The sequence below is a fragment of the Bradysia coprophila genome, unplaced genomic scaffold (genome assembly GCF_014529535.1).
Source record: "Bradysia coprophila strain Holo2 unplaced genomic scaffold, BU_Bcop_v1 contig_561, whole genome shotgun sequence".
Classification (NCBI taxonomy): domain Eukaryota; kingdom Metazoa; phylum Arthropoda; class Insecta; order Diptera; family Sciaridae; genus Bradysia; species Bradysia coprophila.
The window spans coordinates 868,496-889,003 of record NW_023503807.1 but is presented as its reverse complement, the minus strand read 5'-3'; the positions used below and the strand labels follow the sequence as shown (position 1 = coordinate 889,003).

General features: G+C 31.1%; 1 protein-coding gene across 3 annotated transcripts in view; it reads right to left on the bottom strand.

The window, feature by feature from the left end:
• Positions 1-20,508, bottom strand: part of LOC119083185 (nuclear factor of activated T-cells 5-like) — a 47,046-nt gene that overhangs the window by 21,704 nt on the left and 4,834 nt on the right. For 2 of the 3 annotated variants that reach the window (XM_037192845.1, XM_037192847.1), the window contains exons 2-3: positions 5,678-5,898; positions 4,302-4,494 (exon numbers count right to left, since the gene is read on the bottom strand). In XM_037192845.1, the coding sequence (XP_037048740.1) occupies positions 4,302-4,494; positions 5,678-5,898 (414 nt within the window). The remainder of the gene's footprint in view (positions 1-4,301; positions 4,495-5,677; positions 5,899-20,508) is intronic. The other variant, XM_037192846.1, reaches the window with a different exon arrangement.

Sequence of the window (20,508 nt, the reverse complement as noted above, 5' to 3'; positions counted from 1 at the left end):
TACTGGTATTTCATTTTTTTTTATTTTATTTCTATCTCGTGCCTAATCTCTTTCTAATTTCTATTGGCATTTTACTTATTATTTCTTCAATAAACTAAAACAAATGATTTTACCCAATGGTTTTTGATAAATTATTAATAAAAAGTTTTTTTTTCTGATATTCATGGAAACCATGTACAGAAAAAGCTTCCCCATTTCAGTCTTCCACATGTATATATATATATTCCCCCCATAATCGTACATATATTCGTACCCTTTATATCTGTACTACTTGTACGACAAAAAGAGAATTTGAAATGGGGAGAGCTAGGGGATGGTTTGTGTTATATATATATATATATATATATATTAAAGTTGTATAGCTGACAACAAAAGTAAATATATAGTCTGCTATATTCCATTGCCATATTGTATATATATATATATAACTACAATTATGTGCTATATGCTCGTGACTGTTTTGTAAAAATATCTACATATACGTACTACGCCGTGGAAACACACCGTGTATATATACACACACAACAGTATGTATATTATTCGGAAAATTTTACCATGATATAAACTGTGTATATTCTTTCAAGTCCAAAATATATTATATAGAGAGAGAGATATGTGTGTATGAAACCTAATGTACATCGCTCTGCTCTATACAGATTGTTTAACATATTTATTGTAAAACGTACAGAACTTTACTGAAAATTTCACGTTAAGTAAAACACAGCGAAAATATGTGTTCCATAGACATAGTTGTACGTACAAACAAAAGAAAAGAAATGTGTGTGCATTGTGTACGTATTTATTCTATTTGTTTCTCGGTAAGCATAAGTCTTATTACTTTTTAAATCCAGTAAATTTGTTACTATCATCGCTACAAAGACAGTTCCCGGAATACGCGATAGATGTTCATTGTTTTTGGAATGCTAATTTAACTGATTTACAGTTTCCAAATCAATTATCGACTTTCTATTCGTTCAATCTGCAGGACTTATTGTGAGTTCTAAGCTTTCATCTCAACCAAATGCGTTTAAACTATGAGACTGACTTCGGTTGCATGCCGAATGTTAGTTTCAATGAGTAGAAACCAGTTGCCAGTATTTCATGATTCGCTCACATTTCACCATTATCGTCGTCCATATTAATTTCGTAATTCATATTTTTTGCGTCTGCTACAAGCATTAAAAGCATTGAAAGAACTCGTTTCTTTAATATATGTGTTGTTGGATTCATAATGCATATGCTTGAACTTTGTCATTACAAGAAAAAACAAAAATCTACAAAATTTAGTCCGATGTGTTCGCACTTTCTTTCTGATATATTTTGTATTTTGCTTGAATTAAATTTCGCTAAACAATAATGTTGTAACCCGAAAAAGCTATTACGCTCGACCATACATAATTCATATAATTGAGTGTGCATACGTCTTCTTGCAGACTCATTTAAAATTCAGAAAATATTTTCTTTTAAATCGTAAATATTTACTAAGCACAACAACAGGCAAAATATCAATAAATGGCGTCAACAAAAGAAATAATATTAAGAGGGCAGACTAGGTGTGAAGTAGGCTATATATTGAAAAATTGGTTTTAAAATTATTGTAGACCATTTAATGAAAATCTGTTCCAGCAATTAGATGAGCAATATGTTTATCTATCTCTAAAAAATGAAAAACGATTTACAATAAGCAACAGTTGGAAGAAAACCGATTTCCAAAAAAATATTGCATAGCCTAACTTTAAGCGACGTTCATATTTTGGAAATCGGTTTTCTTCCAACTGTTGCTTATTGTAAATCGTTTTTCGTTTTTTAGAGATAGATAAACATATTGCTCATCTAATTGCTGGAACAGATTTTCATTAAATGGTCTACATTAATTTTAAAACCAATTTTTCAATTACAGCCTACTTCACACCTAGTCTGCCCTCTTAAAGCACCTGAAGCTCAACGTAACCACGTATTACTTGCAGCATAAATGTGTTTACACTGAAACATATTTCGAAGAATTTTTAGCAATAGAAAATTGCCTACATTCGAGAGAGCATTAATTCAGGTGGCTGGCAAAATATGGAGGGACTCAAATTTAGACTCAGTTACAGTTACATATAGTAAAATCGTTCCATATGCCATAAATTGCACACACACGCGAATGTATGTCCTTTAAATCAAAATGTCAACATTTTCTAATTACTCAAGATGTAAGTAAATTTGCTTCTCATTTGGAACATACGGAACATCTAAATTCGTATTTAACATTTATTGCACTTCCATAGAACAATAATTTACGGATAGAGTAGCAACTAGTTGATAAATCGTAGTGAAAAAGAAACGAATTCTTTCTCACGAAGCATCACGTGATTATTCCCATTTCGTTACAACATGTTTTTTCCACGTTTAATATGTGTTACATCAGTTAAAAACACTCAAAAGAGTAAAAGTGACGCAAGTCCCTGTGCATACTTCCAAAACAACTGATATCGCTGGAGGTGACGCATTCTGCGCTTGTACGCAAAAACTGTAACAGCAAAAATTTGACCAAAGAAATTCTAGAAACAAAATTTTACCAAAAAAATTTTGCGGCACAAAGTGGCAGATGGTTCGGACGTATTAGGGCATATTCTTGCCTATTTTAAAAAAATTCTTAAAAGTACTTTACAAGTACAACATATGCCACTTGTGACGCAAAATTTTTTGGTAAAATTTTGTTTCTAGAATTTCTTTGGTCAAATTTTTGCTGTTACAGTTTTTTCGCAGAATGCGTCACCTCCAGCGATATCAGTTGTTTTGGAAGTATGCACAGGGACTTGCGTCACTTTTACTCTTTTGAGTGTTTTTGACTGATATCAGTTCTTTTGGAAGAATTAGAAGATTTAAAAAATTTGAAAAATTTGAAAAATTTGAAAAATTTTGGAAAAAAATTGAAAATTTAAAAAATTTTGAAAAATTTAAAAAATTTAAAAAATTTTGAAAAATTTAAAAAATTTTGAAAAATTTAAAAAATTTTGAAAAATGTAAAAAATTTTGAAAATTTAAAAAAATTTTGAAAAATTTAAAAAATACTAAATTTAGGAAAAAAAAATTGAGGCGAGCAGAGCTTACCAAATACCAAAAGCGAACAAATTTGTTCTACCATACCCATCCACACACACACACACTTAAAGGTGTTCTTATATGGGGCCTATATGGGAACTTCGAGGAGCCCTAGCTCCGAAACGAGGCCGGTTCCCCCCAATTTTTTTTTCTGGAATGTCTTAGAATGACGACTAGAATCTACTCCCAAAATTTCAACAAAATCTAAAGAAGACTTTAGAAGATAGGAAACACGGACGGACGGACGAACTAACAAAGTAACGTAGGATTTTTTCATTTCGTTTAAAGTACTGAAATTGACCAAAATGTATGGAAATGGGGCTTCTTGGAAGATTTTTTGCGTGGCCAAATTTTAAGCTGCAAGAACGTGTGATAGCTCGTTGAACTCGTACGGACGCCTAGTTTTTTTTAATGGTAATTTGGAGTCATTTGTCTTTGAATTGTAGAACTTCAATATTTGCTGTATATATGGTTCTGCAGTCTACGACAAAAATTTTTTTTTTTAATTTTTTCTAGTAATAGGACTTGCGTCACGGGCGCTATGCTATCGCGCGCCCATGATGAGACGTTAGATAAATCCGACCGAAATTATTTACCATTTTACAATATTGCCAGTTTACATTTCTACTACAGCCAATATTAAACCGAACCGAAAGTGTGTCCTGATCGGATTGCATCGATAAAAATGTTTCTGCATTAAAATAAAATTACATTTACATTGTGGCAATATTGTTTTTGCGTTAGTCTAATTGAATTGCTGATAGAATCGGTTATATGACATGACTAAAGTGTGTATTGATTTGGAAATTAAATAATTTCTAACATAAATAGACCCATTATGTTTTTGATGTATTATGTATGCATATTGATTCCGGTCGTTGACCCCAGTCCATAATTATGCTTGGCAACGAAATGACAGTTTAATTGAAATTGTTATGTAGTGTGTAAAATACTCGAAACACATACAATATAATATAATATATTATTTTAGGGGGTTGGAGCAGTATGTCGAGCATCCACACAAAATATTATGTTCACCATCAAATGTATTTCAAAACAATTTGTTAGAGAAAGGTTTGTGATTTTAATATGACCATAACACATTCCTATTGACCTGTTATTGATTCCAGTTAAAATAATTCAAACCGTTCAACGAATTCGAATTCAGAATGCTAACGACATAAATTATAAAATAATTAAAAAAATTCGCTCACCTCTCCGTGGCAATTTCGTCCAATAGGAGTATTTTCTGGCAGAAAATACAATCGCAATTCTGTCAGCAGTGATTGTTCGTTCTTATCTTTCCATATCTTTCTTATCTCAGCCAAACACGAAATCGATGAGTCTGACCATGGCCGTACCGGAACAAAGTCACCAATTGCCAAGACCAATGATTTGTTGTTGCCGCTGAGAAATGTAACATTACATTGAAATTTATGGTATAGATGATTGTAGTTTCAGCGTTGTTTGGGGGAGGGGGGGTTTACAGGGTGGCGGGACATTTCCACACCGTCAATACCGTCAGGAACGATATTATCGTTTTTTGGACGATACTATCGTCTAAAAAACGATACTATCGTCTAAAAAACGATACTATCGTCTAACAAACGATACTATCGTCTAACAAACGATACTATCGTCTAACAAACGATAATATCGTTTTTAGACGATAGTATCGTTTTCTGGACGATATTACCGTTCTAGAAAATCTAATGTATATTTTCGTTTTCTGTACGATTAAAAAAACGATAATATCGCCCAGGACGATATTATCGTCTAGAATTTTTATTTTAAATAAATTAAAAACGATATTATCGTCCCAAGAATTATCGCCCAGGACGATAATATCGTCCAAAATAACGATAAAATTGTTCAGAAAAAGAAAATAACGATAATATCGTCCAGCGGATATTTTCATACAGGACGATATTATCGTCAAAAAAACGATATTATCGTTTTTTGAACGATAATATCGTTTTTTAGACGATAGTATCATCTAAAAAAACGATAGTATCGTCCAAAAAAACAAAATTATCGTTTAAAAACGATATTATCGTTTTTTTAAACGATAATATCGTCCAGAAAACGATAATATCGTCCTAAAAATATTTTAGAATTTATAATTTTAGACGATATTATCGTCCTGGATGAAAATTTTTTGGACGATAATATCGTTTTTAGACGATACTATCGTCCAAAAAAACGATATTATCGTTCCTGACGATATTGACCGTATAGTTATGTCGCCTCATCGGTTTACAGACTAGGTGGAATATTAATTTTTTACGGATACTTCTCACGTCCTCTTTGCATAATGAAAACCAGATTTCAGAGAATATTATTTTTTGAACGTCATACAGAACAGACCAATATTGCAAAGTATATATTCCGGACGCGATATTGTACGATCCGTGTGTGAGTGCTTTTTAATTACATCGGAAAAATATATTAATTTTGTACAAGACGAACCAAGGACATTCCAATTTTTCGTTCAATGAACAAATACAAAGCCAATTTAACATTGACCGGTAAAGCAAACACATTTTTCGGCCGATCAAACATAATTTTAATTATTTTTTTAAAAGTTTACCTTCCATAATCATTTCGTCCGATATCATCACCTCGACGCTGCAGATCATTTGCACTTTTGCGTGTGCTTTGTTTGATATTGTTTTGCATAGCTTTCGACGAATTAATTGCATTACCACTTGATGTTGTACAAGCAGCAGCCGTCACACTGCTGACAGGTGATATGAGAATGCCTTTGAAGAATGTGTAGGGGCCATGATAACCACAAGGGCCTCCAACCACCTGTAATAAAAAAAAAAATTGAATCGATGAAATTTAATGAATGAACTGAATTAATTAGCTTAATGTGATTGGATGTATATAACAGATAGGTTACGGTCATTGGAAACAACAATACAGCGAAGAAGAAAAAAAACACACAAAAAATTTACTCAAAGTTTATTGGTTTTATGACAACCGTATTAATTCTAAGACGGAAAACTTGTGTAATAATAGTGAGTTAAATGGGTTAGCAACTTATAATAATTTACATGCACAAAATCCAATTGGATAATTGAGAGAGATAAAAATGTTGACATAACGACTCGGAGATATTCACATTTTTTTTTGTATGTAATTTTGTCGGCAAAATGCACAAGCTTATGTATCGTGGAAGCTTTTCATTCCATTTGTAGTAGTGTTACACACTCTGTTATACCGACAAATTCATTCACACGAGTGTGTACAAGAGTATTTGATACTCACGATATGGTTGTGTGAAACGTGTTGCGCATGACAGTGAGATAGTATTTAAATAAAAAAATAAAAAATAGAAGAAAGAAAGACGACGATGACGGTCGTTTGTCTAAATAACGTTATAGACGGCAATTATCAATTAATTGTATTTTGAATGATTGTTTTATCGAATTATGGTTTTTATTTATCGTCACAAATCAAAAATCTGTATAAATAGGAGAGTAAATAGTTCGCTTACATTCGTTTTGAGCAATATCAGCGCACGTACACTGTTTTCGTTTTTTGCATTATATACTCATACAGTATAATGGTTCTTCTATTAAGAAATCAAATGAAATCATGGCGAATTTCCAAATAAACCGAAGAGTTCGAAAAAACATACGTGCATTCAAGCGACTCGGTATACCTTTATGGAATGTTATAAATATACTTGATTGGAGGGCTGGCACACTGTTAACGATGAATTGCAAAGGGTGCGGACTTTCTTAATGGAAAGCGGATATATTAGTATGCTAGGCCTCGTGTACATTTTTGGAGATTATTTCTGAACACAAAAACTTCTATTTGCTCTTAAAATTTATTTTAATGTTGGTTATCCAACGCCACACTGTTATACCTTTCAAGTACTAATTATTACGCAAAACTGTTTTTTTTTTCACTGTTGCCGTTGTTATTTGTTTAAAGAAAAGCCAACTCTTTGTAATTTGTGTCTTTTTTTGTGTGCTTCAGATAAGTCATAAGTACAATTGCGTTGTGGAGAATAATTTTGTATATGCCGTATATGTAATCCAAACAGTGTCATCAATATGTCATGGAGAACATTACAAAATGTTCGGCTTTGATGGTGGTAGAGAATAGAATAGAGAATATACTAACAGTACGATGAGGCGACGTAACTACACGGTCAATATCGTCAGGAACGATATTATCGTTTTTTGGACGATAGTATCGTTTTTTAGACGATAGTATCGTCCAAAAAACGATAGTATCGTTTTTTTAGACGATACTATCGTCTAAAAAACGATATTATCGTCCACAAAAATTTCATCCAGGACGATAATATCGTCTAAGATTATAAGTTTTAAAATATTTTCAGGACGATATTATCGTTTTCTTGACGATATTATCGTTTAAAAAAACGATAATATCGTTTTTAAACGATAATATCGTTTTTTTTGGACGATACTATCGTTTTTTTGATGATACTATCGTCTAAAAAACGATAATATCGTTCAAAAAACGATAATATCGTTTTTTTGACGATAATATCGTCCTGGATGAAAATATCCGCTGGACGATATTATCGTTATTTTCTATTTCTGAACAAATTTATCGTTATTTTGGACGATATTATCGTCCTGGGCGATAATTTTTGGGGCGATAATATCGTTTTTAATTAATTTATTTTTTTAAATTTGAGATGATAATATCGTCCAGGACGATAATATCGTTTTTAATGTATTTAAAATAAAAATTCTGGACGATAATATCGTCCTGGGATAAAGATGAATTATTTAGGGACGAACTAAACGCCTTTTTTAAACACTGATGTGTAGGTGATTTCCTCTGACAATTGTTTTTCGATATTTTGGAAGAGATTTCGGTTCTTGCTGCACCTCTGAGTAAAATTGAGTCCTGGACAATATTACCACCCAAAACTAGACGATAATATCGTCCTGGGCGATATTATCGTTTTCTAGAACGGTAATATCGCCCAGGACGATATTATCGTTTTGGACGATATTATCGTACAGAAAACGAAAATATCCATTAGATTTTCTAGAACGATAATATCATCCAGAAAACGATAATATCGTTTTTTGAACGATAATATCGACAAGAAAACGATACTATCGTCCAGACAATATTTTAGAATTTTTCAATTTAGACGATATTATCGTCCTGGATGAAAATTTTTTGGGCGATAATATCGTTTTTTCGGACGATAGTATCGTCTAAAAAACGATAATATCGATTTTGAGACGATACTATCGTCCAAAAAACGATATTATCGTTTTTTTGGACGATACTATCGTCTAAAAACGATATTATCGTTTTTTAGACGATAGTATCGTTTTTTAGACGATAGTATCGTCCAAAAAAACGATAATATCGTTCCTGACGATATTGACGGTGTGGAAATGTCCAGCCACCAACAGTTTCGTATATATATTCCATTTGATTATATGTCTAAATGTGTTTTCTTCTCGTCTCTTTATTACGGAAATTTTCCCTACGAAAATTAATATCTTTTTATGTTATCGACATTGTCTAGAATCGTAGACATCCTTTTATTTCATTCATTTATAACTGATAATACATTCTCTTTATATCTATAGATATACTCCAGATATAATATAGGCAGATTCCAGCAGAATGCACGTTGCAATAGTGACGGCGACTCTGTCTGCTCTGTCACATGATTTTCTGTCGATTTAAATTGTACTCAACGAAAATTGTGACTAATCTCAAATCAATTAAATAAATATCGATGAGATTACAGTTAAAGGCAACCCAATTTGTTTCGAGGTTTGCTTCAGCTGTTTGAGGGGCGTTGTACTGTATCAAGCAGAGCCTTTGTATGAGCGGACCAGTAAAATAGCTGTATAAAACCATGACTCAAATTTGGAAGCATTTCATTGGACTCTCTATTGTTCTGAACTCAATTCAGTCTTAGCCGTCTTAGGACAGACATTTTTTTACTGTATTCATGCTACTTAAGTCTTTTCTTATTGGATTTTTCCTTGTCCCGCGTGACCGATTCTAATAATGCACAATGACTGACTCTGATTTGAAAACTTGCATGAAAATAAGTGAAAGTGTTCTATTCATGCGATAGTTGGTCACAATACGGCCAGGAACGTTGCGTATTATGCAAATTCTAGTCTCGAGTACCCGAGTGTGATAAAATCAATATTATCAAACCCACTGTCCAATTCTTTTTCGGTGTGCACATCTTCCTCGACCAAAACTGTGACGGAATCGATGAAGTTATATTCGATTTCCATCAAGTGCAACAATTTTTTCTTCTTCAAATTTAGTTCAGGGTTGAGCAACGTATATAATGTACTCGAACTGTCGATTGAGAATACAATGATTAAGAAGGAACGACGCCGTCGTAGTCTAATATATGATTTTATGACTTCGTTAAATGGAAATTAGTGACGATAAGTGAATACACCTTTTTTTCTACTAAATTTTTAATCGCTTTTAGCACACAAATATGGCATGTTTATGCTTATGTGATTGGAAATGTACACACGAAAACTGTTCGCATGAAATGGTATTCCGATTTATGCCAGTAAGTTCATATCAATTTGAAAAAGAAAAAAAAAACGAAAAAAATTGAAAAAAAATATTTTAAATGTATAGTTGACGTAGCATGTATCACTCATGTATATATAAATATAAATATAAATATAGAGAGGTATGTACAACCATATCACAATAAAATTGTTCGTACAGCGAGTTATAAAATAAAATGAATTTTTACACAGCATCAAAAGCATTTAAACGAACCGGTTTTTATTAGCTTGTTGTTAGTCAATAAAAATGATTATAAATAGTGTAAAGTGTTAAATATTGACAATTTTTTTCTCTCTCTACTTTGTTCAAAAAAGTGATTTATTGGCCGTTTGACAATGATTAAATTTCTTTAAAAAAAAAAAACGAAAATAGCAAAAAACCAAAAAAATCCATGAACAAAGACACTAAATATCCAGAGAGACCTTCCACATTCTTTACGATTATAAATTTCTTATCAGCATTTCGATTACATTGCAATTAATGTTTCAATATCAATTTAGAGCTGTAACACGTAATGTATCGAGGAAAAATGTAATTCATTCGAGATATTCATGTGTTTATTTTGATAAATAATAAAATATCAACGCAATATACATAACCTTGCCAATATTACATTAAAATTATTTTCCATTATATCTATGTCGTAGCCTGTGCATTATACATGGATTTTCATATAAATATTGTTTGTCAATAAATATAAATCGCGTCGTGTAAGGCATAAAATATAGATATAATGTTAACAGCGTATAATGCTCGTATAGCCCTATGGTAACACTACATAAAACACAATTTTCGAACCGAAAAAAAAATAACATTATACAACGTGTAGCACATTTAAAGTTTCAAATTATTGTGTACAGACTTAGATGGTATACCTACCACTACTACTACGGATATACACATACATTGCAGTGAAGAAAATATTTTTTTTTTTTTCGAAATAATATATTTACGTTGGATGAAAGAATTTTTACAAAACAAAATCAATATATGAAAACCGAATTGACTGCTTATGTAGTTATAAATAAACAAACTACCAACTGCATGTAATAGGGCATGGAAATTATACCAAAAATATTTATTGGACTTTATTTTAATTACAGAAATTTCTGGTTTTTTCTCTTAATTGTTTGTTGATTGTAAATTTATAATCTCTTTTCACTTAAAATGTTGAAATTGTTATGGGCTTATTTGGAAACGAAAATGTTTCTTCACATGACGCGTTGTCGTAGCTCTGCGGTCGATATCATGGAAAATGAAATGCATCGAAACCCCACCCGTAACTGAATTTGGTTTAAACTCAAGTACCCGAAACCAAAGGGATACGTAACGGTTTTCGAGATACTCGATGAAAATATGTTAGACTTATGTTTAATGCGATAATGATTAGGCACGTATGTGATACTAAGGATATGTGTTGCTAATTTTGTCCTAGACAACTAATTTGTGAACAATTTCTCCATCTCGAATATAAAAATTTAAAAATAAACCGACCGACCCGATCGATTTCTTTCGATCAAGTTTTTGGTAGCCTCGTCTCTGCTTTAGTTTTGATATTAAAATTCATGAAAAACACAAATGAATGAAGAAAATTCGATAAAATGAAAACTATGCAAAAATCGATTTCAACAAATTGGACATTCCCTAAAAATTTGTTATCTCCATATCAACCGTCAATGTGCAGCCTCATATCCTTCAAATATTTTCTTTTTACTTTATCAGAAACAGACGTCTATGATTCTTAAAATTCCTCCCCTAAAACAAGATGTCGTTAAATATTTTTTTTAAATAACCGTGCAGCACGTAGGTTTCGTATACATTGTGTGCATTATGCATGAAGAACATGTTATTCCATATAATCGTATAAAAGAAATCGATTTTTGCGAAAAATATATTCAGTATTTTATAGCGAACTTTACACGTTTTGTAATCTCATAGGCTCACCACTACGAAAAGTGAATCTCAACTGAATTATTATCTCATTTATTTATAGTTTTCGCATTGAAATTGTTTCCGTGTTATTCCATCAATTTTTGTTTACTTAATTTCCACCAGAAATTATTACGTAACATTGTGAAACGGTTAATCGACCAGACAACTGAAAGATTCTCGTTGTTCATCCCCCAGCAATTGAATATGAAAACTTCACTGAATAGAGTGAATATGCTCATTGAATCAAACTAAATAAATTCTTCCGTTTTTACCGTCCACGTCAACATTTCTGGATTTTAATAGCAATCACTTGTTTGGGTATGAGAATATGATACAACGAAATCATTTTCGTATTGTCTTACGCTTCACGTTTTGTAGAGAAACAAAAAAACTTTACAAAATTTCATTTTCAGTTAATTATAAAATTGTAATGTCAGCTTTATCGAAAGTTATATCGTTCGTATATACGCTAACACAGAAAAGAAATATTAATTGTCAATGTTACATGAAGCAAAAAAGAGCTGTATACCCAGTGAGTGTCACTTTTTTTCAATATTCAGAAGCGTTATAATGTTTACTATTTTTTTCGTACATAAACATCTTCATGCTCATCTTGTCTACAAGCACTTTCATTACCATTCTCTATAAAATATTATAATTTACGACTTGAGTGCTCCGTCATATGTTATTAAAATTTAACATTGCAATGCCAAACTACTTATATAGCATAACAGAAAACTGAATAAAATGAAATGCGGCCTGAAATCTTTTTTAGACGCGTACGAAGTACTGGGGTCTTATGCGTTTACGCATACGTCCGTAACACGTCGAATTGGACTCCCTGAGTAAGGGGAAACCTATTGTGGTTGTCTAGAGATGCCAAATCAGTGAAAAAAAAAAATTGTCCGTCTGTCCGTCTGCACGATAACTTGAGTAAAACGCATCCGATTTTGAAAATTCTTTTTTTTCCCGTTTGGTAATGTCAAAAGACAGGCTAAGTTCGAAGATGAGTGATTTTGGATCGACCCTTCCCGAGCTGTGGCCCAATAAGTGCTTAACGGTTTTTCGAAGATATCTCCGGACATTCAAACGTTACACATGTAAGTGATACGTCAAATAAAAGGTATTTACAATACCGATCGACCAAAAAAAAGTTTATGGAAATCGGATGACCGACTCGTGAGTTAGACCCCTTGGTGTGAAACAGGCACAGTGCGGCAAGCAGTTTTTGCTTGTAGGTCGGCCACATTTCAACATATTTCGTCTGTTTTAGCTTTATTAGATAGGTATTGACCGTACCAATCAGGTTTTTGAAATTATGTTCTCCGGAGCGTGAGCTAGGTCTCTTGGAGTGAGCTCTTATCTGGCTACTCGGCCGTACAGTGAACGTGGAGTATTTTGTCAATATCTCGAGTAAATTTTGACCGAATTTCATGAATTTTTTTTGTTTGAAAGGTATTAACGAATGTAAAGCGTCGGTACTATTTTCGGTTTCCTAACAAAATGGCTGCCGGTGGCCATATTGGATTTTATTAAAAGTGATATATATTGGGGAAAATGGTACTTAGAGTGTTTCTGTTAACATGGAAATAATTTGTTATGTGTGTGGGGTGTTTCAGGCATTCCATATATGGACATCTATATATATCTATATTCACCTATATTGAGCTATATACAGGCATATAGAGCTATATAATAGCATATTCATCTGTGAAATGTTTATTTATAGGAAAATATAGGTAAATATAGCGGTATATAGCTGTTTAAATAGGAATTTATGAAATTTGACTTCGTACGGGTCTGTCTATATTGCCTCCGGCAATTTATTTTTATATGCTAACAAGGCAAAGAGTGGATAATGTAAGTGATTTTAAAGGGCGAATAGCTTTTCAGTAGAGAATGAAGTAAAAGAAATGAAGAGTTTCACAGTAAAGGCTTTTGATACGAATAGGTGTTTCGTACGGGTCGGCGTTAGCTATGTTCATATATATTTTCAGAACATTGTGTACACATTCTATTGTTCGATATTAAATGCTGCATTTGTGTTGGTGAATTTCTTCAGCACAGACAGAATATTACAGTGACTGTATACAGTAATAATCAGAATATATCAATCTAGGTAATTTTTGCATCATCAAGTTCTTAAATATAAAACCAACAAACAATAATGTATACCTTGAATTTATATTGTGTACATGCAGGCATTAGTGGTATATTATAATGATGTATTACCATTACCCGCTCATAATCATAATAAGATACCATACCATTGACATAATAATAAAACTAAACATCAATGGTGGCAGTTTGCAAGAGAGTTAATATAATCGCACCATGGTCAAGTGATTTTCCGTTTTTTTTTATATTCATTGTTTAGACAACGCTGTTCTGCCTTAGTGGGGATGTAATTACTGATAATTTAAAAAAAAAACGTTTTTTTTTCGCGTAGATATTTTTAATCCATATTCACAATAAATGTAAAGTTTTCTTGCGTTTTTATATTCAATGTACGAATAGAGATGGTGCCACCGTTATTATAAATGTATGCTCGGCTCGCTCTCTGTACAATCACCTTCAACCGTCACATGGTGTGGATTTGTTGTGTATATATACGTACGTATAATATAAACACATATTTTCTACTTAGTAAATCGTTAAAAATTGAAATCATTGTACTTATGTCTCTTTTCTGTTTTCGTAAACGTTACGAGATATTGGTTGGTTTTGTACACTTTGTCAGCTTCGTTATATAAAAATATTGTTTTTATAGAGACGTTTTTTATCGTCACAGAGGTTTTTTTGTTGTATTCAATGCTCCATCATTTCATTTTATTTATTTTATACGACGAATGGGTTGCATTTAGATGAAAAAGAATATTTCGTATGGTTAGTAAATGCATGGTTAAAATATTCCAATTTCAATGCAATCTTTATTTTGACGGTATAAGGAGATATTTATTGATTATAATGGAATGTGATAAATGACTAGAAACGTGTTAAGTGTGCAATTCGGTCGGTTTTTTTAGTAGATCAGTATGCGATTGACATGATCGAAAGAAACAATCTACTCACAACACGAGGTGAAGTAATATAACAATTGAGCTCGCCGTCGGCTCACATTTACAAATTTCCCATGAAGTAACACAAAAATCAGAATTCATGTAGTTCGGCTCACATTGTAATTTAGTAATTTAGTTTCGAGGTTCAATTACTTAAAGCGGTACCAGGACATGTTTTTGTAAATTTTAATACCGAAATTCCTCTGAAAAAATTCTTAAAAGTTCTGACAAATTTCCGAAAATTCTGGATTTTTTGTCGGAATTTTCAGATTTAAATCCCCAAAAACTAAGCATATTGCAATATAACATGAATTTTGAAAGAAGTCAAATACACTTATTTATCCAATTAGCGAAAGTAAACTCGTACGCTTTTTACATATGCTTATGCTTTTATGTTTTATGCAACTCACCATCATAATGGTGGCGGGACATTTCCACACCGTCAATATCGTCACGAACGATATTATCGTTTTTTTTTTTGGAAAAAACGATACTATCGTCTAAAAAACGATACTATCGTCTAAAAAACGATAATATCGTCTAAAAAACGATAATATCGTTTTAAGACGATAGTATCGTCCAAAAAAACGATATTATCGCCCAAAAAATTTTCATCCAGGACGATAATATCGATAATATCGAAATAACGATAAATTTGTTCAGAAAAAGAAAATAACGATAATAACGTCCAGCGGATATTTTCATCCAGGACGATATTATCGTTTTTTGAACGATAATATCGTTTAATAGACGATAGTATCATCAAAAAAACGATAGTATCGTCCAAAAAAACGATATTATTGTTTCAAAACGATATTATCGCTTTTTTAAACGATAATATCGTCAAGAAAACGATAATATCGTCCTGAAAATATTTTAAAATTTATAATTTTAGACGATATTATCGTCCTGGATAAAAAATTTTTGGACGATAATATCGTTTTTTAGACGATATTGATCCTGACGATATTGACCGTGTAGTTATGTCGCCTCATCCATCATAATGCACGAAATCGTCGAAATTTAAATGCCTCAAGATGAATAAAATGTTGTCGATGCAAAATGCTTTACAAGATGCGTATTGCCACAATTGGCCTGATGCCTATTAAGACAGTTTATGGACATCTTAATGAAAGTGTCTATTAAATAATTTTTGGGCTCGGTTTCCTACAAAACTATTCTGTTTTATAATATTATGAACTTGCATTCTTTTCGTGCATGGATAATACCTCGTCTTGGCGGAGTAAAATCTCAGTGCCATTAATCTCAAAACTGGAGTTAATAAAGATTATTTAAAAAATTTCTTTTATTTTTCGAAAATTAACTTTTTCATAATTATTGTCAGAAGATTTAAAGTACAAAAAGTGATCGTAGAAAAAACGACGAGATTACAGTAACATGAAAGTGAAAATATACGAAAACCAAATTTAAAATTCTTTATCAATTCGAATAAGAAATGAAATTTATTTAAATAAATAAATTGGTTGAAAAGAAAAAGAAAAAAAAAATTACAAACAAATAATTTCAATGGCCAGCATTACACAAAGTTTATTTTAATTATAAATTTTACTTTTTTTACCATTTATTTTCGAAAACATTCTTTTGCTAAATATATCTTTACTCGTTTCAGTTTATTATAGTATAATATTGTAACAGTAGATATAAGTATATAAGTATAAAACGAACCAGCAAAACACACCGACAATTTTAATACTTGTATAATCAATACTTTTTTTTCTGAGAGAAATAAGGTATCGCATATAGTTATGTTTTTGTGCTGCCAAAGCAGCTGTGTATTCGTTTTGTGTGTTATATATGTCGTAAGTTTTCTTCTTTTTTTTCGTTTTCCCGTTTATGTAGGTACATGCATATGGTGCTTAGAGTGCTTTATTAAAATTTATATATTTTTTCAAAAATAAAATAAAAAAATAAAATAAAATCAGAAGGGGCTTCAAAGTGTACATGTTTACGGTTTTACCTATTGTTTCTCGGAATGAATAATTTCGAATTAACATATCCACTCGCATTTTATTTATACATTTTTAATTTCAATTTCACTATTTGAATTCAAATTTCTGAAATTATTTCAACCAACTTTTGTAGGTTAGTTCAATTTTATTACTCTAGTTTTTATTTTTACCAACTATATGGAGGAGGGTGCGCCAATTAACAAAAAAAAAAGACTAAACCATGAGAAATTGATAAAGAAAATCGATTTTTTGATAATATTTTTTTAAATGAGTGCGTATGGTCAGTGTAAAAAGGAATATTAAGCAATACGGAACGAAAGATATTTTTCAGACAACATTCACCTCAATGTTTATAAGGTGGCGGAATATTTCTACACGGTCAAAATCGTCATGTGCACGAGATAGTATCGTTTTTTAGACAATTTTTCACCCATGATATCGTCCAAAAGAATTACAAAATCGAACAAAAAACGATATTATTGCCCAGAGTACTATATTATCGTTTTTTGAACGATAATATCATTTTTGACGGTATTGACCGTGCATAAATTTCGCATCTCCACTCTTACAGTCCAGGTAATTTGTCTTTTCGGAATGTCGATTTCGAAGAAAGCCTGATTCTACAATAAATGAGCTATAAAGCCATAAAATTTTACCACCATCAACTGGGGGGCCTAAGATACAACGAACACACGGCTCTATAATACCGAGTCTATAAACATAATGATCCCTTCAATATCATTGCAATTTTGTAATTTTTGTAATAAAGATATCTAATTACAATTTGCTTCTCTATAGCAATGTTACGCACTGTCTACTGTCCAATGATTTGCCTGTTATTCCACACATTTATAAGAAATTTAAATTTATTTAAACAACAAATACATAAAAACTTGAACATGCGATCGGCCAAGGCTACACGATTTTTTTTTTTATTATTTAAGTCCGGTTTTTGATTATAATTTGTACGTTATTATTCATTAAAAGGTATTATATGTGTCTATATACGTTCATAAACTATTCGGTATTAATGATCTTTTGACTTGAAATTAAACATTTTCGCTTTTTATGTAGAAAAAAAAAACTTCAAAAATATTTGAACATCAGAAACAAACAAAAAAATAAACATTAGAGATCGCCAGATCGACCACAGAACGGTTTTGTATGGTTACGAAGGTCTGCCATATATTCCGCCATTTATATAATAATTTCAATAGAAAATTAAATTATAATTTCAAAATTCAGAATATCGCATCCAATATTTGTTGCCCAAAAACGTGTGATAAATAAAATGAAAAATTCTGTGTTTAGCTTAACGATATAACCAAAAAAATCGTTTAATATGCAATGTAAGCTGAAAACAAAAAGAATTACAAAGAAAAAAGAGAAGCAAAAAAAAAGTAATTCAGCAACTATATTATACACGAAAGCAATATCAAAATGTGTTTCGGTTTGATTTGCGCATGACTTCCAACGAGAAATTAACGTCTCTCTTAAAATTATATTTTATCAGAGCACTGCACATGTATAAGTTTATGGGGAAAATTCGAAATATTTTTTTACGTCACATACATAAATTTAGCGAGTGAACGAAACTTAAAAGTTGATTTTTTTTTATCTTCATCTTTTTTCTTTATAAGACCTATTTTTAGGAATGCATTACTTCTTCTTCTTCTTCGTCTTGATTTTTTTTTTGTTGTATTATTAAAATTTCGTACAAATGTAGAATCGAATTGGTTCGGGTCGTTTATATATATATTCTCATCGACAAAACAAAAATTATTTAAATTATTTCTGTTTTATTGTACATTGTGTACAGTCGACACGTATAAGTTTAGATTTAAAATTGTCCGTTTGACAATTTTCTAACGATGACTATATTATATAAATGTGTGTATGGTATATACACATGTAGAAATAGTACATGTTGTTGCTATAATTCATGTTCGAATTATGAATATTCATTTTACCATATTTCGATATATGAAAAACGAGAAAAAAAAAGTAATTGGAAATTAACATTTTATGTGAAATCCTAATATTTTATTCAATTATTTCATTTAAAATTCTTAATCAACCTCTTTAACTCTTAAATTATACCATCTTAACTACCAATGTATTTTCTATTAACAGCATTGAAAGGAAACAGAGAAAAATAAAAATTCTCCACTGTGAATAAAGCAAATAAATAAAATATTAAATGAAAAAAAAAAATCTTCTCAATGTGTACTTCTTTTTGTTTCTCATTTCCATCAGTTTAACTTTATCTACATAAAATGGTTATGCTATAGGTAGACGTATATATATATATATACGAAAATAATCTATATAATAAAATGTATAGTAATGAGAAGTGAAGAAATAAAATGTTTCGGAAAAGAGTCGTATAACCATGCCGCTTATTTCAAATTTTTCTTGGGGGAATTTATGTCAATAGAGTGCTAGTCTAACCGCTATATAAAAAAAGAACATTTTTGCTAATGCCTTTTCAACTTGTCTTCGTATCGATGTGTTGTTGGTGGTGGTGGTGGCGCTTCAATCAGTTGTGTTTGCGATAGATTAATTTGTTTTTTTAATTAGACACGCACACACAAAATATGAGCATTTTGGAATGATCTGATCTGTAAAAGAAACTTTCTGTGAAGAATCACTCTTTACTGCCACAATTTGATCATTAAGTCAAACAGTCAAATTGTATACAACTTTTAACAGCTGTTTTATAGTCGTTTCGTATTTATACGCATTGATGCGTCTAGATTCGAGATTACGTCACTGTCAATAAATGAAACACAAATCTTTTTCCGATTGAGTCCAGTCAATGGAGATATGACCACAAAAGTGACATCGAAAGCAATCACATCGGTAATAATTGTGCTACCTCTTGAATGGGTACAAAAACAGATAATGCGCATGTGTCTGTATATTTTATACACTTTGTTTGTAGCTCGTATAATGTGTGTATATATATATTATAAATGTATGTATATAGATAGAGCGCGTATATAGAAAGGCGAGTAATAAATTTGATAATTTTGTAAAACTTGAAAGTATGGTTTATTAATATTTAATTTTATTGTAACTCTCTGGTCTATTTTTAATTAAATGACTAAATTACTTTTCCAGAGTCAAATAAATGGAAATGTGGACGGTGTATGCATTTTTATTTGATTGCACTTGAAAACAGAGAGAGGCATTTACAAGTTGCTTTTTTGTCGTAAATTTTTTTTTTTTTGGTGGAGAACTCAACAAATTTTTTATTTTCATAATGGATTATCCAAATCTTACACACTGTTCACACTTCATAAATATGGTGTAGATGGAATGAAATACGCTCGGGTTGTTCGCAAGCATCGTGTGTGTAATATACATGACATGGTTTCGAATTTCAATGGAGATAAGAAAATAAAATTATTTTTATTTTGAAAAACAATAAATATTTATCAGCATTAAATACTTGTCTTTTTTATCAAATATTAGAGCAACAAAGTAAACAGATAAACTGGCTGAATATAAATCATTACGATCGTGTTCTGTAATTATATCGTCTTTGTGTTTGAATTCATAAATATTATAAATCGTTTAATGTAAAATAACAGTTTTTACGAACGTCTTAAACTCGTACAATGTAAATAAGTTGTAAGTTTTGGTTTATCGGAATTTCCAACATTTTAACGGAGTAGTTAATTTGCATTAAATTTGCATTTTTTTCCCTGTCAATTTTTCCTTTTTTTTTTGATTGCAAGCATCCTTCTCATTTGCTCTTTGTCTCTCAAGAATATCCAATAATTCTACACTGCGTTCATCAACAAATTAAACGCAGAGTTTTTACGAAAGAAAAAAAAATTGAATTTTGTTTTTAACAAAATATTTTCATTTACTTTTAATGATTT